Source organism: Puma concolor, chromosome A1 (genome assembly GCF_028749965.1).
Source record: "Puma concolor isolate L17-30 chromosome A1, mPumCon1.1.hap2, whole genome shotgun sequence".
Lineage (NCBI taxonomy): Eukaryota > Metazoa > Chordata > Mammalia > Carnivora > Felidae > Puma > Puma concolor.
In genome coordinates this window covers 52,524,895-52,542,966 of record NC_141667.1, presented here as the reverse complement: position 1 = coordinate 52,542,966, position 18,072 = coordinate 52,524,895, and the positions used below count along the sequence as shown (strand labels likewise).

At 39.9% G+C, this 18,072-nt stretch overlaps 1 protein-coding gene across 1 annotated transcript in view; it reads left to right on the top strand.

Moving 5' to 3' along the window:
• ATP10B (ATPase phospholipid transporting 10B (putative)) overlaps window positions 1-18,072 on the top strand; it is a 270,818-nt gene that overhangs the window by 159,224 nt on the left and 93,522 nt on the right. The window contains exons 2-3 of the mRNA XM_025924747.2: window positions 5,340-5,634; window positions 6,640-6,834. Coding sequence (XP_025780532.2) covers window positions 5,340-5,634; window positions 6,640-6,834 — 490 coding nt within the window. The remainder of the gene's footprint in view (window positions 1-5,339; window positions 5,635-6,639; window positions 6,835-18,072) is intronic.

The window sequence follows — 18,072 nt, the reverse complement described above, 5'->3', positions numbered from 1 at the left end:
AACAAGAAAAATCCCAAATACAAAATCTAACAGCACACCTAAAGGAAATAGAAGCAGAACAGCAAAGGCAGCCTAAACCCAGCAGAAGAAGAGAAATAATAAAGATCAGAGCAGAAATAAACAATATAGAATCTAAAAAAACTGTAGAGCAGATCAACGAAACCAAGAGTTGGTTTTTTGAAAAAATAAACAAAATTGACAAACCTCTAGCCAGGCTTCTCAAAAAGAAAAGGGAGATGACCCAAATAGATAAAATCATGAATGAAAATGGAATTATTACAACCAATCCCTCAGAGATACAAACAATTATCAGGGAATACTATGAAAAATTATATGCCAACAAACTGGACAACCTGGAAGAAATGGACAAATTCCTGAACACCCACACTCTTCCAAAACTCAATCAGGAGGAAATAGAAAGCTTGAACAGACCCATCACCAGCGAAGAAATTGAATCGGTTATCAAAAATCTCCCAACAAATAAGAGTCCAGGACCAGATGGCTTCCCAGGGGAGTTCTACCAGACGTTTAAAGCAGAGATAATACCTATCCTTCTCAAGCTATTCCAAGAAATAGAAAGGGAAGGAAAACTTCCAGACTCATTCTATGAAGCCAGTATTACTTTGATTCCTAAACCAGACAGAGACCCAGTAAAAAAAGAGAACTACAGGCCAATATCCCTGATGAATATGGATGCAAAAATTCTCAATACTTTTTAAAGAACTGGACCTTTAGGTAAAGTAATTCTCTAGTCACCACTTATTACTGCTTTCTAGCCTTACTTCAGTTTTCTTTCCATTTTTAAAATCAATGTTTGCTCTAGCTAACAGGACACTTGCAAATGTGGCTTCTTTCTAGAATGCTCACTTACTTCCAGACATACACAGACAAACACCACACACACACACACATCCCATCCAGTTACCTCACATTGATGATCCTGATCTTAGCTCAAGTCCCACCTCTTCAGCAACAAGGTCACATCCTTCTGTTATGTAATAGCAGTGTACCCTGTTCTCCTTTGTGGCACTTATCCTAGTTGGTGAGTATACACTTGACCCTTGAACAGTGTGGGGGTTAGGGGTGCAGGCACCCCACACAGTCAAAAATCCCCATATAACTTTTGACTCTCCAAAAACTTAACTACTAATAACCTATGGGAAGACTTTTGGATAACATAAACAGTTAATTAGCACATAATTTGTATATGTATTATATACTGTATTCTTATAATGAAGTAAGCTAGAGAAAAAAATATTTAAAAAATAGTAAGAAAGGGAAAATACATTTACAGTTCTATGCTGCATTGAAAAAATTCCACATATAAGCACACACATGTGGTTCAAAGCCATGTTGTTCAAGGATCAACTGTATCATTATTTCTATGAGTGTTTATTTATAATCTGTCAGTCTCACTAGAGTGCAAGTTCCAGAAGAAAAGAGATAGATATATAGGCTTTACTCACTTGGTACAAAACAAGAGTTCAACAACTATTTTTTGGCTCAGTGAAAGACTGGTTGACCCCTAACAGTGAAAGTAGAATTTGCCAAAAATGGGGTTTACTTGGTTCATTAAAATAAAAAAGGGAAATGGGATTAATTGGAATGTGGGCCAGGCAAGATGGAGAAAGTTGGGAGCAAGAACAGGATTTGTCAGTAAACTGTACTTAGTATGTTAGGCTAATGGCCCACCATATAAAAATGCACCCCCCTAATGCTCCTGGGTGGCTCAATCAGTTGGGCATCCGACTTCAGCTCGGGTCATGATCTCACGGTTTGTGGGTTCGAACCCTGTGTCGGGCTCTGTGCTGACAGCTCAGGGCCTGGAGCCTGCTTTGGATTCTGTGTCTCCTTCTCTCTCTGCCCCTTCCCCACTTGCGCTCTGTCTCTCTCTGTCTCTCAAAAATAAATAAATGTAAAAAAAAAAATTAAAAAGAAAAAAAATAAAAATGTACCCCCCTACCATCTAGAGCACATTTTGCCCAGGGACAAATGATAGTGGTGCTGGAAAGAATTACTACTTAAAGCCAGAAGGATCTGAGTGTAAATTAGTAAAACTAGAATACCTTCAAGTTTATTGTTAGTGGGAGGTACCATTTCAGAAAATTAGAATGAGAGACTTTATCAGTGACCAGACCTTGGAGAGATGCTTCAGACATGTCCCTCCCTTTATGAAAGCGATAAACCACACCTCAGATCGAAGGATTGCACAATCTCCCTTTGTTTCCTGTTCCAATTTTGGAAAGAAGTAGCTTACTTGGAAGAAAGAGGAAGCAATGGGTTAAGGAGCTACTTTCCTGTCCTCTCCTGGCCCCCCTCCCCAGTCCATCGTTGTGTGCTTCCACCAGAACAAAGCGTGGGAGCCACAGCTGTGGTCATGTTGTTTCACTGCCTAAAACTCTTCAGGACTCCTTTATACTCTGAGCATAATAAATAGCCTTAACAGGCCATCTGGTCCTTGTCTGTGCCTCCATCCTCAACTTTGACTGTTCTTTGTCCCTCACTTCATGTATTCTATAGGACACTCCTATGAACTTTGTTTCCAGAGCCGGTTCTTCTACCTGGAACACCCTCGCACAACCTTCCTACCTAGCTAAGTGTGTATGTGTACATATGTATACACACACATATACAAACATGTACATTATTTTCTAAACCATTGAAACATCTTGCCCCTTTGCTCATAACTACTTTAGGATGGACGTCCTAGGAACAAAAACATTTTCTTACATAACCACAATGTAATTATTATAATGGAGAATTTTGACATTATTGAAATATTATTACTAATCTTCAGTTCATTTTTAAATTTTATGCATTGTCCTATTATGTGCCTTATACCTACTTTATCTCCCCCAATCCAGGATCCAATCCAAGATGGATCCATTTACTTGTCATATCTTTTTAGTCTCTTTTAATCATAAATATTTCCTCTGCCTTTCTTTGATCTTTGACACTTGAAAAACATAAGATGAATGGATAAAGAAATTGTGGTTATATACACAATGGAATACTACATGGCAATGAGAAAAAATGAAATATGGCCTTTTGTAGCAACGTGGATGGAACTGGAGAGTGTGATGCTAAGTGAAATAAGCCATACAGAGAAAGACAGATACCATATGGTTTCACTCTTATGTGGATCCTGAGAAACTTAACAGGAACCCATGGGGGAGGGGAAGGAAAAAAAAAAAAAAAAGAGGTTAGAGTGGGAGAGAGCCAAAGCATAAGAGACTGTTGAGAACTGAGAACAAACTAAGGGTTGATGGGGGGTGGGAGGGAGGAGAGGGTGGGTGATGGGTATTGAGGAGGGCACCTTTTGGGATGAGCACTGGGTGTTGTATGGAAACCAATTTGACAATAAATTTCATATATAAATTAAAAAAAAAAGAAAAAAAAAAGAAAAACATAAGCTAGTTATTTTGTAAAATAATCCCCAGTTTGAAGTTTTTCAATATTTCCTTGTGATATCAGAAATGATGCCATGTCCTTGGTACATCATATCAGGAGGCACAGAATGTCAAGTTATACCATATTGGTGATATTGCTTTGATCTCTGGGGTAAGGTGGTATCCGCCATGTTACTTCACTGCAAAGTGATTTTTTTTTTTTTTTGGCCATTGTAATTAATGATTTGGGAGAAAGATACTTTGAAACTATGGAAACATTCAGTTCCCCATCAAACTTACGTCTACTAGTTTGGCATCCATTTTGCGTGTGCTTTATTTTTAAGAAAACTTATTTTACAGTGTTAAGAAAAGTAAAGACAACTAAAATAAAATAAAGAATATGATACAATAAATGAACTTTTTAAACCACCCCACCAAAAATACCTGCATCTCCCATATCAACCCAATCTTCTTTTTTGAGGTTCTTATAACCTAAAATTGAGAGAAGTCTGTTATGTATGGCATTAGCCACTGCAAGATTTCTCATTTGTATTTTCAACTCTATTCATGAATTATCTTTTCATTTCCTTTTCTTTTATAATAATAAAAAAATCCATGAAAGGGACATTTTTTTAAATGAGAAAGAAGATATACAATATTATTTCTGGTTTACCATATGTCATAATATTGCTTTTGGTCACATAATAATGGGCATCAGTAATTGCATTTATTTTTTCATGCTTGCTACAAGGATTCACTTAAGACTCTGAAGAGCTCCTGTGGATTGAAAATCATTTGGATTGATTAAAGTCATGAGGAGAATTATGATAAGGGTCCGATCATATGGGCATCAGGAAAGTAAAATATTATCATTTAAACTAGAAATGGAACTTTTTCTCCTTTAAAATGGAACATTTTCAATGACAGGTGGAGTTTCTCATAGTAAGATTAATAATATCTGATGTTTACTCATCCATTTATTCAAAAGAAAATCATCCTGTGAGCCTAGTAGGTGAGAAGCACCATTATATACAACTTCTAACCTTTCAAAGTATGTCTCAATAATATCCTTCGTGGTCTTTAAGTAAGAATGGCTAGAAAAACCTTAAAGTTTTGCTTATAGGTTCCATTAAAAGAGCTCAGAAACAGGAATATCCTAAATAACACAGCATTCGTCCATCATCTAGGAGGATCATCTGAATAAGTGCTCAGTTTCAGAAACCACTAAATCGAGTGGAAAGGAAGGAAGGGGTTTCCCACCCTCACCCCCAATCAACACATTTAAAAGAAAAAAAACAAAAGAGGCAGTGTTCATGGAACAACATTCTATACAGCCCAGTCACCTCAGGCCAAAGTTTTCTAGGAAAGAAACTATCTCCTTTGTACTACCTATTACTCTTCTATGAGGTTCTGATCACAAATGAGGTTCTTCAAAATATCAGTACCCAGTACCTGAAAATTTTATAGCTAGGGAACACCTTTCCCTTTAAGACATACTTTATATACTATCAATTTCATTCCTTACAAAAAGGTGGTGAAAAAGTAGAATAAGACTAGTTTTCCTCATATTACAGTGAGGAAACTGAAGACCGGGAAGGTAAACAGACAGTTCAGCATTAGGAACAAGCCACAGATAGCATTCTGACCTCTGGTGTCATAGCCCACAGGACCATACTTTTCCTGATAGGCCCAACAAGGTCATCTGCACCCTTCCCCCAACCTTAAATGCTTTCATGGTACTTGTCACAGTGTTAGTTGTATATTATTTATATATTTATATGATTATTTGCTTTACGTCTCTCACTCTTAAACATGTGGTTTGTAGGGATTGAACCTATTTTCCTCACATTGTATTCCATAATCTACCTTGGTTGGATGGGTGAACAAGTGGGTAAGCCAATATACCATATATTTTCTTCTGACCATAACAACTTCATGTGTCTGTTTTAGACCATAGCTTGCTGCCAGAAATGGCACTCTCAGTGGACTCATCCTGGCACCGGTGGCAGTGGCGAGTCAGAGATGGCCTCCCCCAGTCTCCATCAGAAGCCACACCACTATTGTCTGAAGAGAAGAAGAGGCAAAGCTACAACCTGATACAACAACGGGTCGTCTTCCCCAACAACAGCACGTGCCACCGAGATTGGGCAGAGATCACCAGGAGATACTCCGGCAACAGAATCTGCACGACCAAATACACCTTTCTCACTTTCCTGCCTCAGAATCTCTTTGAGCAGTTTCATAGGTACACAACCACTTGGCCAAACGATACACGCTTTAACCAAGTATTTGCCAGTATTTCTGAAACAAAGATGCTGCCCTCTGCGTTACCTATCCTTTAATATCCAAATGCGTGTACCTTAAAAAGACTTGTCATTCATTTGCTCATTCATTCATTCATTCATTCAATAAATATCAGATTCTACTGTGTTAGGCCATGTGTTCACTGCTGGAGATACATGAGGGGGAAAAGAGAGACATAGTCTTGACTATATTTTCTCATGAAAGAGACAGACATTAAATTTAAGAATTATATAAACTGATGTCAAATTAGAATTTAAATAGATACTTCTAAAAAGAGGTATATGGTGATGTTAGAGTAAATAAGAGGGAGATCTGGGCTAGTTAAGAAAGTCAGGAAAGACTTCCAGGAATAAGTGACAATTGAAATAATCTGAAAGAAGAGAATGCATTAACTTGGTAAAAACAGAGAGAAGTCAGGAAGGGAGCCAGGAGAATGTCCCTGCCAACAGACCTTCATGTGCAAAGGCACAGTGGCAAAAGGATGCTAGATGCACTTGGAAAAGTTAAAAATGTAAGCCATAATTTCGAGATGATACATGCAAGATCGTATTATAATTATAAAGCAAAATATACACTTAGATATCATCCTAAACTTTGTAATTATCATTACAAGTTGTCATTTATTGAGAAACTACTATGACTGAGAACGCTGTATTACATATGTAACAAATATAATCCTATGTAATATTTATAAGAGCCCTTTAAAGTACATAGTACTAGCCCCATTTTACACAAGTTGAAACAAGCTCCAGAAAGTCACACAACTAATAAACAATTTGAGTTTGAATATAGCTGGATCTGGCTTCAGAGCCCTTACCATAATTCGAGGTCACCCTAAAAGAGAATGTCATTTTAGTTGATAAAGGCCATCAATAGGGAAGAAATAGTGTGGAAAGTATATTTCCTTCTCCATGGTTTTCACTCACACTTTTCTTGTCCCTTCCAGATGGGCTAATCTGTATTTCCTATTCCTGGTGATTCTCAACTGGATGCCCTCCATGGAAGTTTTCCACAGAGAAATCACCATGTTACCATTGGCTATTGTGCTGTTCCTCATCATGGTCAAGGATGGCATGGAAGACTTCAAGAGATATCGTCTTGATAGAAAGATCAACTGCTCCAACATCTGGATATATGAAAGGTAAAAGAAATCACCCTTCTCTTTTCTTGCTTCCAAATAGGTTATGAAAACTCTTCAGCATTTTCAAAGGATTGGTCTCTCTTGTCACATTTTATTTTCTTAAGTTCACTTAATTCAGTGATTCTCAACCAGAGCAATCTTTCCGAGGAGGAAACATTTGACACTTTCTGGAGACATTTTGGTTGCCATATTGAAGAGAATGCCAATGGCAGGTAGTGGATAAAAGCAGAAGGATGATGCTAAACATCTTACAATATACAGGACAGCCCCTCCACAACAAAGAATTATCATCCAGCCCAAAATATCACTAGTGCTGAGATTTAGAAACCTTAATTTAGCACATGTAAACACTCAAAATATTAAGAACAAAAATGTTATATTATTGAGAGTAAGGTTGAAATCTCAAGAATTGGTCTCTAGAATTTACTGGATCATCTCAAGAGACCAAATTTAAGAGCGGCTCTTTGGAGAGTGACAGGCGACATCTCTCAAACAAGAAAACATATACCATTTTTAAAGCATCTGAGGCTCTTGGCTAAAAATTCTTGTTTTTTAAACTTAACCAGGTAGGTTTTATGACCAGAGTTGGCACACTTGTTCTCAGCTGCCTGGGTGGAAAAGGAAGATCCCTGTGGGTGACGTCTACATTCCAATAGGTGGAGTCCCAACAAGTAGAAGGAAGTGACCTGACAAGTGCACACCTGTTCTCTGCCAGCTTTTTCCTTGTCATTTCTCCCCCAGCATTTGTAAACCAGCCTTTTGTTTTTAATTTTCCTTTTGAAAGAAGAGAGAGAAATTTCCAGCAAAGAACGCAAATAAAAGATATCAGGGATGTGACTCACTGGCAGCTGAACAATGGAACTGATTAGGGGAAAAAACTCTTTTACGGAGAATTCACATGCCATCCTATGAGAATTCAAGAAACAGGATTGAGCAGAGATGGGAAAGGAAGTCAAAAGAAGGCAGAAAAGGAAAGAAGACAAGAAACGCATAGTAATCTCCAATCTGCCCTTTGAAGTATGGTCCTACAAAGAGAATCCCAACAGGCATTATTGTGGGAATCAAATTAAGACCAGCAAGTACACCGTGTTGTCCTTCATACCCAAGAACATCTTTGAACAGCTACACCGGTTTGCCAATCTCTATTTTCTGGGCATTGTGGGTCTGAATTTTGTTCCCGTGGCCAATGCTTTCCAGCCTGAGGTAGGTGTGATACCAATCTGTATCATCCTGGCGGTCACTGCTATAAAGGATGCTTGGGAAGACCTCCGAAGATGCAAATCTGATAAAGTGATCAATAACCAAGAATGTCTCATCTATAGCAGGTAAAGCAAAACTCATTGGGGAAGTCTGGTGGGTCCAGAAGATTTTTCTGTGCCTGCTGCCACTGCTGCTACTTTTTATAGAGGGCATACTGTAGGGAGATAGCATCATTTTATTTCAGTGAAGCTGTTTAATTCTCCAATGTCAGAATTATTACCTAAAACCAAAAACCACATAGAAAAAAGGGTTGAGCCCATGTTTATTAAAATTAGGAGGTCTTTATTATTTGGTGTTTTCTTTGCTATTTCAAATGTGTTTAGCATTTAAGAATTTTGCATAAATTCTCCTCCATTCCTAGTCCAGTGTATGAGCACACTGGAGCATATTTAGAGACCGTTGGTGGGAAGAGACATCACTGTTTTTCAGGGGAGCAGTAGAGCATTGTATTAGATGAACTGGAGACACACTGCCTGGGTCGAATCATTCATTAACTACATGACTTTAGGCAGGTTACCCAACCTCTCTGAGCCTGGTTTTGTCATCTGTAAAATTGAAACCTCTCCTGGGGTGCTCGTGAGAATTGCATCCTTGGAAGGTGCTTAGCACTGTGCCTGATATATAGTAAATGCTCCATGTGCAAGCTACAATTGCTCTATTTTTATAATGTAAAACTCACAGTAGCGCCATCATCAAGGTTTTCTTTATAATTCCTCTCTGACATCCCAACAAAAGCAAAAACTGCACACCACCCATCTTGCCACATTATTTAAAATTATTTTATACATGCTGTCACTTTACAAAGGTTCCATTGAGCATTTGGCAAAACAGGGTTGTTAGGGAAAGGATATGATCTTGGTCAGTCATATCTATATTCTTCTCCAGTGAAAGAGAGGAAGATAAGAGTTATTATAGGTCTCAATTTTATGACTGCACATATAGCCAAGATAGAAGCAAGAGAGTCAAGTCTGGGCTAAGAGAGAGACTTCCATGACTGAGTGCTTTGTGGGCTAGCCTTTGATGATTGAGTCACTAGCAGGTGAGGGCTTGACTTCTTGGCAGATAAGGAAAATGTCCATCTCTCTCTCGACGAGCACCATTCCTGTCTGACTTTTTCCCTCTGACTTTATCAGCCCTAATTGGCAGAAATTCTCCAGTCGCTCTGGTCCCTCTTAAGATGAAAGGGGCTGGCTTCAGGGTGTGCACTGTAGCCATTTAGGGGCTTCTTTCTAAAGAGGGGTTCTCTTCCCCAGGTGAATGGCAGGTAACCGACTTGGAGCTGGCTGATGAGAGGATTTAATGGGAGACTATCGAATGCAAGGGACTCATTTGTCTTCAATGCACCTCTACGAAAATCTTCATGTCTCCCCTCAGCATCAGATGCGCTTCTGGCCTCTTTGCTGGCAGGGCCACAACTGCACGTCTAAAAAAGTTAATCTGAAGGGTGTGTGTGTTTTCTAATTGTCTTGAATGTTGTTAGCACACTGAACATCTAGAGAAGGAAAATAATTGGCAGGCTGCCTTTTTTCAAAGAGACTGTCACCAACCCACACCTTCACTTTTTGTTTGCTACCTTTCTTTTTCCTTCGTTTTTTTTTTCCTCAGAGAAGATACACAGTGGTGAGCCAGGAAGCTGATTCCTTAGGGAAGAATGAGTGTGGACCTCAATTAGCCTGATCCTATTCTCCCTGCTCTGCCAGAAATCCTCTGCCCTAAGCCTCCTAGAATCACAGGCCTGTTCTTGGGGATAATCTCAGTGTTTATCAGACCTTAGACTGACCTGTGCTGAGAACTGGTTTGATGTATGCCAGGCTGTTGTTCTGTTCTCAAAATAGCTTCCAGGAAACAGTGAAAAACCAAGGTGGCAGCAATCCTAGCAAAAAGAAGCCTTAGTTCATAGGTTCACTGGCAGGGAGGGACATAAGAGGTTTTATAATAGCAATATTTCCTGAAGTGTATTCAGTGGAATAATAATGACTAAGAGGTGGTCTCCGAAATAAAAGACACTCATGATCAAAAAATTATACATTAGCCCTCCTAACCCATGTTCCATGAGGGAACTAAGATATGCAGTAAAGATATCTGTCCATCCTTAACTCAGTGTTGTTCCAAACTTACTAAACCTTGGAAATTTGGGGAATTTTACTTTCTTCAGTATAGCAAAATAATTGACTAGAGGGTCAGGCAGGTAATTGAATGAAATAAACTAAATACAAAGAGGGGAGCAATGTTGTCTGTGTGCTGATAAATGGGGACTGATACTCAGCATCAGTGTTAGATTAAGACAGGGAACGGTAGGCATTGTAGCAAATAAGGGGACCCAGGCCCTCACATCAGAAGGCAGAGCTAGCCACCATGTGCAAATATAGACCTAGTGTTGCCACATTGTCTGAATTTTGTTAAAGGAGCTAGAAATTCATGTTTTTATTTGAAATAACCTGGCATTTAAGTGAAATAACCTAATATAATTTTTTCAATTATTTCACACCTATTTTGTTTGACCTAAAGTTCTTATTTTGCTTGTGAGCCCCAAATTTACAGACTTTGCTTTATAATTGAGTCCTAGGAATCTGGGTCTCTGCAAAAGAATGATTAGATTCTTCTTTTGAGATTCATCTTCAGTGAGGGAACCACTTAACCTCTTAGGGCAGAGATGGGGTATGACTTTGAAGTAAGAATGCAGGCCTCATACTCAGGAGGCCTAAACTTTAAGCCCAGACCTGTGACTGACTACTAACAACAGCTTAGAAAGTCATTTAAATCCTGGATCTCAGTTTCCACTTCCTAAAAAAATTTGTTTAATGTTTATTTATTTTTGAGAAAGAGTGCAAACAGGGGAGAGGCAAAGAGAGACACACAGAATCCAAAGCAGGCTCCAGGCTCTGAGCTGTCAGCACAGAGCCCGACGTGGGGCTCAAATTCATGGACTGCAAGATCATGACCTGAGCCAAAGTCAGGCACTTATCCAAGTGAGCCACCCAGTTGCCCCTCTCAGTTTCCACTTTGTAAAACCTGGGAGTCAGATTAGATCTTGTCCTGTGAAATATGCTAAAAAGAACAGAATCCACAACCAAATAAATTTGGGAAATAGGACATACTTGATCCTACCAGGACCCTCAGTAAGTAGCCTAACCAATTTTGTGTAACTCAGTTGTGTCCTCTGAAATACTCTCTGTTGTAAGCAGCAGAAACCTCAACTCAAATTTAAACAACAAAGGGACTTGTTGGTTTTTAAGTCACTACAAATATTCTGAGATGGGCAAGTGATCAGGCATGAATCTGCATTCTAGATCTCGCACTTGGCTGTCCATTTCATTCAGTCCTCTCTGCATCATTTTTACCCTCAGGCATACTTTCCTCATGGCAGTGAGATGGCTGCAACAGCCTTCACGTCTATATGTGGTAACTCACAAAGGGAGAAAGAAAGGCACTTGTGGGATCATTCTTAGAAGGTCAAGGAAGCTTACTTTTCAGATCCTCCTCACACCTCAGTGACCCCAGTGACTCACATGTCCATCCCTGAACCACTCCTGTGAGTAGGGATTATGCTTATTGAATTTTACCTGAACCACAGAGTTCATCACAAAGTCAGCTTTCCTGAAAACATATGTGCCACCCAGAGAAGATGTAAAACCCAAATGGAAAAAAATAAGATAGTTTCTAAGTGAAAGGGGAATAGATATTGGAGATGCCACCTTTATGTACTCATCTTAAAATATTTTTGAGCCTAGACTCTTTGTAAATTGCTTTCCACATATTAGGAACATACACACTTGGCATCATTCTGTACTATAGATCAGTGAAGCTCTTCCAACTCTGAAGTGGATTGATTCTATAAAATATTCCAGAATAGGAAGCCAGGAAATGCTAGATAAGTGTTAGTTATTATCTTAACTGATGGATGCTGAAGGACATTTTCTTTTGCCAAATATCAATGACACATGATAGGATGTTAGGCAAAGGATACAAGATCCGAAAGGACAATTCGTTTGTTCAGGACAAGATAAAAGCTTCTCCCTCAAGCACTAGCTGTATCCATTTTGTCTCAGAATCATACATTTGAGAAATGATATCTTTGTAGCGGGTGGGGGTGGGGGGAAGGGGGGAGGTAGGGGGGAGGATTTGCATACGCTTGTATGTAATTGAATACTAGGGCCCTTAGAATGTTGCTTAACCCAGTCCCATGCATCATACGGTCCAGACTTTTTTATACTGTGAAAGAGTCCTTTTGCAAACAGCAGAAACCTTGTTAACAGAATTACAATCCTTTTAGAGCATTTTCTTTTAATATAGCAACTGTGCTTGTGGTCTAAAGGTGACCCATTAATCAGATTTATGGAATGACTTTAAGAAGAGATTAGCTTCAGAATTGTATTAGCTTAGTTTCTCCCAGGGCTCAGTTTAATAAATCTGGGAACCATACCCAGCAAGAGATTTCTATCCTTCCATTCAGCTTAGTAAATTTTTATTTGTATTCAGAAAACATGTGGTAAGGAAGCAGGGGTGTGAACAGAGGAGATCCATGATGGGCTTTGTCTCCATACTGCAATGAAACAAAAGCCCTCCAGTGTCTCAGCAGCTGAGCAGTCATTTGGTCCCAAATATTCACCCGGATCTGGTGTGTGTGCACCACATGGTAGGCCCTGAGTGCCCTCCAGGGGCTCTCAGTCCAGTGATCACAAGGAACTTGTAAACAGCCACGGTGTCCCATGCCTCTGTACAAAGGGCTATAGTCATTAAGGGGATGAGGTGACTCATCTACCTGCAGAAAATATCAAGGCCAAGGGAAACCTTCCCCAAAGAGGTGACATTTCCAGAGGCATCAAAAGATGAGTAGCATTAAACAGGCAGAGGAAACACAATTTTAGCTCATAGCCTCTTCATGTGTCATCTAAAGGTTGTATGTGTGGCTTATGCTGGTATCAAAAAGACTAGAATCAAGAAATGTCAGAAACTTAGAAGAATGACTCCGATTAGAAAGTTTAAAATTCTGGCTCTTTGATTAATACTTGGAGATTCTCTTTTCTGGAAGCCAGGTGGCTTCTATAACAGAAAAATAATTCCAGATGATATGGGAGAGTGGCCAGTCTTCAGACAGCCTAGCACTGAGGGTCTGATTTCCCAGTAGTAGCCAGCGCTGGTGGGAAGAAAGAAGCCTGGCCTGTAGCCTGTTTTTATTTGTATGTCAGTTGTCTTTCATGACAGAGCCCACATTATTGGAAAGCTGAGAACGAGGAAACCAGAAGTCTTGGTCCTGGGTCTGCCACAATTAACCGTATGATGTCAGTGAAGTCACTTAAGTGGTTGGGGCCCCATTTGTCTCATCTTTAAATAGTGATCATAATCTCTATGGTATATTTTGCAAAAAGACGTGCAGTTGATGAGCAAGAGTGCTTGAAAATAACAGAGCTATAGAAATAAACTATACAATGCAGTACCAAAGGAGGGTGAAAAATGAGTCTCAACAATGGTGTTTAAAATGTGACATCTTACTAGGTGCTTAGTTTCAAGGACTTTGGCATCAGACTTGGATTGTCCCAGAACTGCCACTTACTAAAGCTGTGAATATATGTAGTCAGTGGATCACTTGAGACTTCATTTCAACATCTCTAAAGTGGGAACAATACTAGCACCTATTTCCTGGAGTCCTGTGGATTGAATGAGATCATCTTTATAAACCCGTTTAAGTCTGCCTCTGTACCATAAGTAGCACTAAGCAATCTTTTTTTAATTTCCAGTGACTTCAACTCTAATTTTTTCAGTGCCAAGCCCAGCCTCAGTTTTGAACTTTCATACCATACTCCCCACACATACAAGGGAGGAATCACTCATATTATTAGTAAAAATCAAGGATTCTTTGAGCTGCATTTATCAGTGGGCAGAGTTACAATGTTTTCAGAGAAAAACCTATGATGTGCTCCCTCATAAAATTCTGTGTGGCAGAATTTTAAACCTGAAATCAAGAAACCCCTCTGGAGCCTGGCCATCTTTCCCCCTCCTCCTGTTCTACAGCACACCTGAGCACACCTATACCAACATTTACACTCAGGCAAGGGATCTAGATGGCCCCAACCAGCCCAGAGCCTAGGGCACTTTGGCCAATGCAACTTCTAACACAGAGTGTGCTTGAGAATATCACACTTGTGTGGATATTAATAAAGCAGGTATTTGGGCCCAATTTCACTATTATTTCCTCTGGGTAACAGCTCTTTGGGAAACCCAAAGGAGATGAGATGATTGATAAGACAGAATTCAGGCTTTGCCAGGGTTATTCTAACATCAAGACATATAAACACGCTTTCATCCTAAAACTACCTCCCGGGGTTGTTGTGGGTACTAAATGAGAGAATGCATGTAAAATGCTTAGCATAGTACCTGGCATTCAGAAAATGTTAGCTAAAATATTGCTAAAGAGAGTTCTATAACCTTGCTACCCAGGAGTTGCCATGAACTGGACCCAAGAGGATTAAGGAAGAAATGCCATTGCCTAGCATTTGAAACTACATGAGAGAAGACAAACTCTTTAGCTAAAGAACTTGAATTCCAGGCTCTTAATAACATAGCGAAATGGGCCTGAGGGAAGAATCTGAAAAAACGCAGACAACAGAGAAACATCTAGTGTCATATGAAGCATGACCATGAAAAGCACCACTGGCTGGAGTTTACAGACCAGCAGACCATTTCTTTCATCGCACACATCTTTGCTTCACATGTGGCATCAGCAAATGAGGCTCTGCTCTGAAGCATCAATTTTACAAGTGCCCACCCTATCCCCACTGCCTGTCCTGTGCTCACAGAAGGCCATAAACTATTTGGGCCAATTCATTTGTCATTTCAGTATAGAATGCATTAGGTCTTCTCCAAAACTCAATGGATGGAAAAGTCATAAAACAAGAATTCAGGTGTCCCTGAAGCTCTGCCCTCATGTCAACAGGCATGATTTATATTTATATTTTGGCAGGTGAGGATTTAAAGCTTCTGTTAAGGAGCTCACAATTCCAAAAGGTAAGGCTCCAATTTTCAACCCAGCTTCACTTATTTATGTCACTAGCTTCTGAGGCTTCATCTGCCTTGTACCTCACTCCCATACAAAACCAAGGGTCCACAGTAAGCCATGAAGCTCCTATGGCTGTCACTTGTATGTCCTTGTAGACATACCTATGTGACCTCACCCAAGTTAGGTAACCTTTCTGGGCCTGCTTTCTCATCTATGAAATGGAGATAATGATAACAAAAGTTGTCTCATTATTAGACAGCTAAATAAGTAATGTAGGTTAAGTGCTGGGCCCAAGACAGATAAGCGTATTGTATTGTATTGTATTGTATTGTATTGTATTGTATTGTATATTATCAGAAGTCTCCCTGCTGAGTCCATAACAAAAACAAATTGGATGTTAAAATGGCTAAAGGTTAGGAAAAGTTTCCCTTCTACTGCTTCATGTTCAAGACAGATCTACACAGAATCAGTTACTGAATATTTACTGAACACTTCCCCATATGCTAGACACTCCACCAGACCCTATGAAGGAACAGAAATATAAGGCCCAGGGTCATCCTAGCTCTCCACAAGCTTATTAGATTGTTGAAAATAAGAGATACATGAAACAGCAAATAGGGCCATAATGTGTCAGGAAATGGGACAAAGAAAAGTGCACCATTGACACTCACTGCCCAGAAGTGAAAGTGAAAGGTAGTGTTTGGATCTGCAGAGGCTCAAGGTAACATTTGGGGTAACATCTCATGCCTTTGATGCCTCCAGGCTGTTTCCCCATAATCTGTGAATGTGATCTTGATGGAGTGCACCTGTGAATCTCCTGTCCCCTAAGCAGGGTGTTTCCATGGCCATCACTGTTTGTGCCATTCGGTGCTCATTTCTGCTTTCTGCATGTGACAAAGTGCACAAAGAGGTTAGAGAGTAGGCTGCTCCTTGGAGCTTCAATAAAGATGGGGCTCTTGGAGTGCCTGGGTGACTCAGTTGGTTAAGTGGCCAACTTCAGGTAAGGTCATGATCTCGCAGTTGGTGAGTTCTAGCCCCGCGTTGGGCTCTGTGCACACAGCTCAGAGCCTGGAGCCTACTTCAGATTCTGTGTCTCCCTCTCTCTCTACCCTTCCCCTGCTCATGTTCTGTCTTTCTGTCTCTCAAAAGTAAATAAACATTTTTTAAAAACTTAAAGCTGGGGCTCTCAGTATAAAGAAGGACTTTAACAGCAGATGTGACCTGTTGTGTTAGGCCTCATTGGCCTCTAGGTGAGGTCATATTAATACATATACTCCAGTGATAGTTAGACCCAAATTGTTGATTTGAGATGTGTCCTCCCACCCTAATTTCAAGCATCCCCAGATATGCCTGGGCAAACTTACATATGGCGAATGTCACTGTGTCCACCAATATTTCCAGCCAAGCCAGAAATCAAGGTATCCTACCACTCCTCTGGCCTCCATTGTCTCCTTCTGGTACTTTCCTCAATCTTGTGAGCCTGAAGGCCACTCACTGTGGTCTATAGCTGACAGTTAGATACAGAGGACGAGGAATAGCCAGGCAGGGGGCACTCACTGCCCAGGTTCAGACTGTCTCTAACATAACTGCTTTAGCTTCTGTTCCACTTCCTGGGGCCAGGTCAAGGACAAAGGCCACACAACCTGTTGTCCCTTTTCTTTTCTTTTTTTTTTTAATTTTTTTAATGTTTATTTTTGAGGGGTGGGGCAGAGACAGAAGGAGAGAGAGACACAAAATCTGAAGCAGGCTTCAGGCTCTGAGCTGTCAGTACAGAGTCCAATACGGCGCTTTAACCCATAAGGTATGAGATCATGACCTGAGCTGAAGTCGGACGCTTAACTGACTGAGCCACACAGGCACCCCTTTGTTGTGCCTTTTCAAGTCTTCTACACCCTCTTGCTAGATTCCTCCTCCAGCAAAACTAAAAACAAAATCCACAAAAAAAACAAGCAAAAAAACCGCTTATGCATATGACATCATAAAAATAGACAATTAACACTGTCTCCATAGCAGTGACCCTGTTTGCTCCAAGCTAATAATAACTATAATGATAATAATAGCAGCAGTAAAGGCCATTTGCTGTGCAGTCATTAGATACTTCTCACATATTATTTTAGTTAGCTCTCACTATAACCTATAGAATATATTTTACTTGTCCCATTTGATAGATGAATAAATTGAGTGTCAGATAGTTAAGCAGTGGGTTCAAGGCATCACCACATATAGGAGATAGTTCCAGGTTTCAAATCAAGTTCAACTGACTCCAAAGTTTTTAACCACTCTGTGGGACTGCCTCTACCTCAACATACCACTGGCAAAACAATTGGGTAGTACAAGTATTCCTGAGCCAGCCACAAGGCCCTTGGTTCTCTTTCTTGGCACTGTAGAAAGAGTAGAGATTCCAATGCAAGTTTCATCACTGTGTATGTTGACCAGGTCACTCAGCCTCCATTTCCTCAGCTGAGAATTAGAAATCCATCAAATCCCTTCAGCTCTGATTTGTTTTGTTTTATTTATTAAGACTTTATTTTTTTAGAGTAGTCTACTGTTGGTTCACAGCAAAATTAGGGGAAGGTACAGAGATTTCCCATTTACCCCTAGCCCCACTCATACATAGCCTTCCTCATTATCAACATCCCCCACCAGAGTGCTACATTTGTCACAACACATCATAATCACCCAAAATCTATAGTTTATGGCTCACTCTTGGTATTACATATTCTGTGCATTTGGACAAATGTATAGTAACATGTATCCATCATTATAGTATCACACAGAATAGTTTTAATGTCTTAAAAATCCTCTGTGTTCTGCCTTTACACCTTCTCTGTCTCACCCCCACAACCCCTGGCGACCCCAAATGTTTTTATGCCTCCGTAGTTTTGCCTTTTCCACAATGTCATATAGTTGGAATCAAGCAGTATGTAGCCTTTTCTGATTGGCTTCTTTCACTTACTAACATGCATTTAAATTTCCTCCCT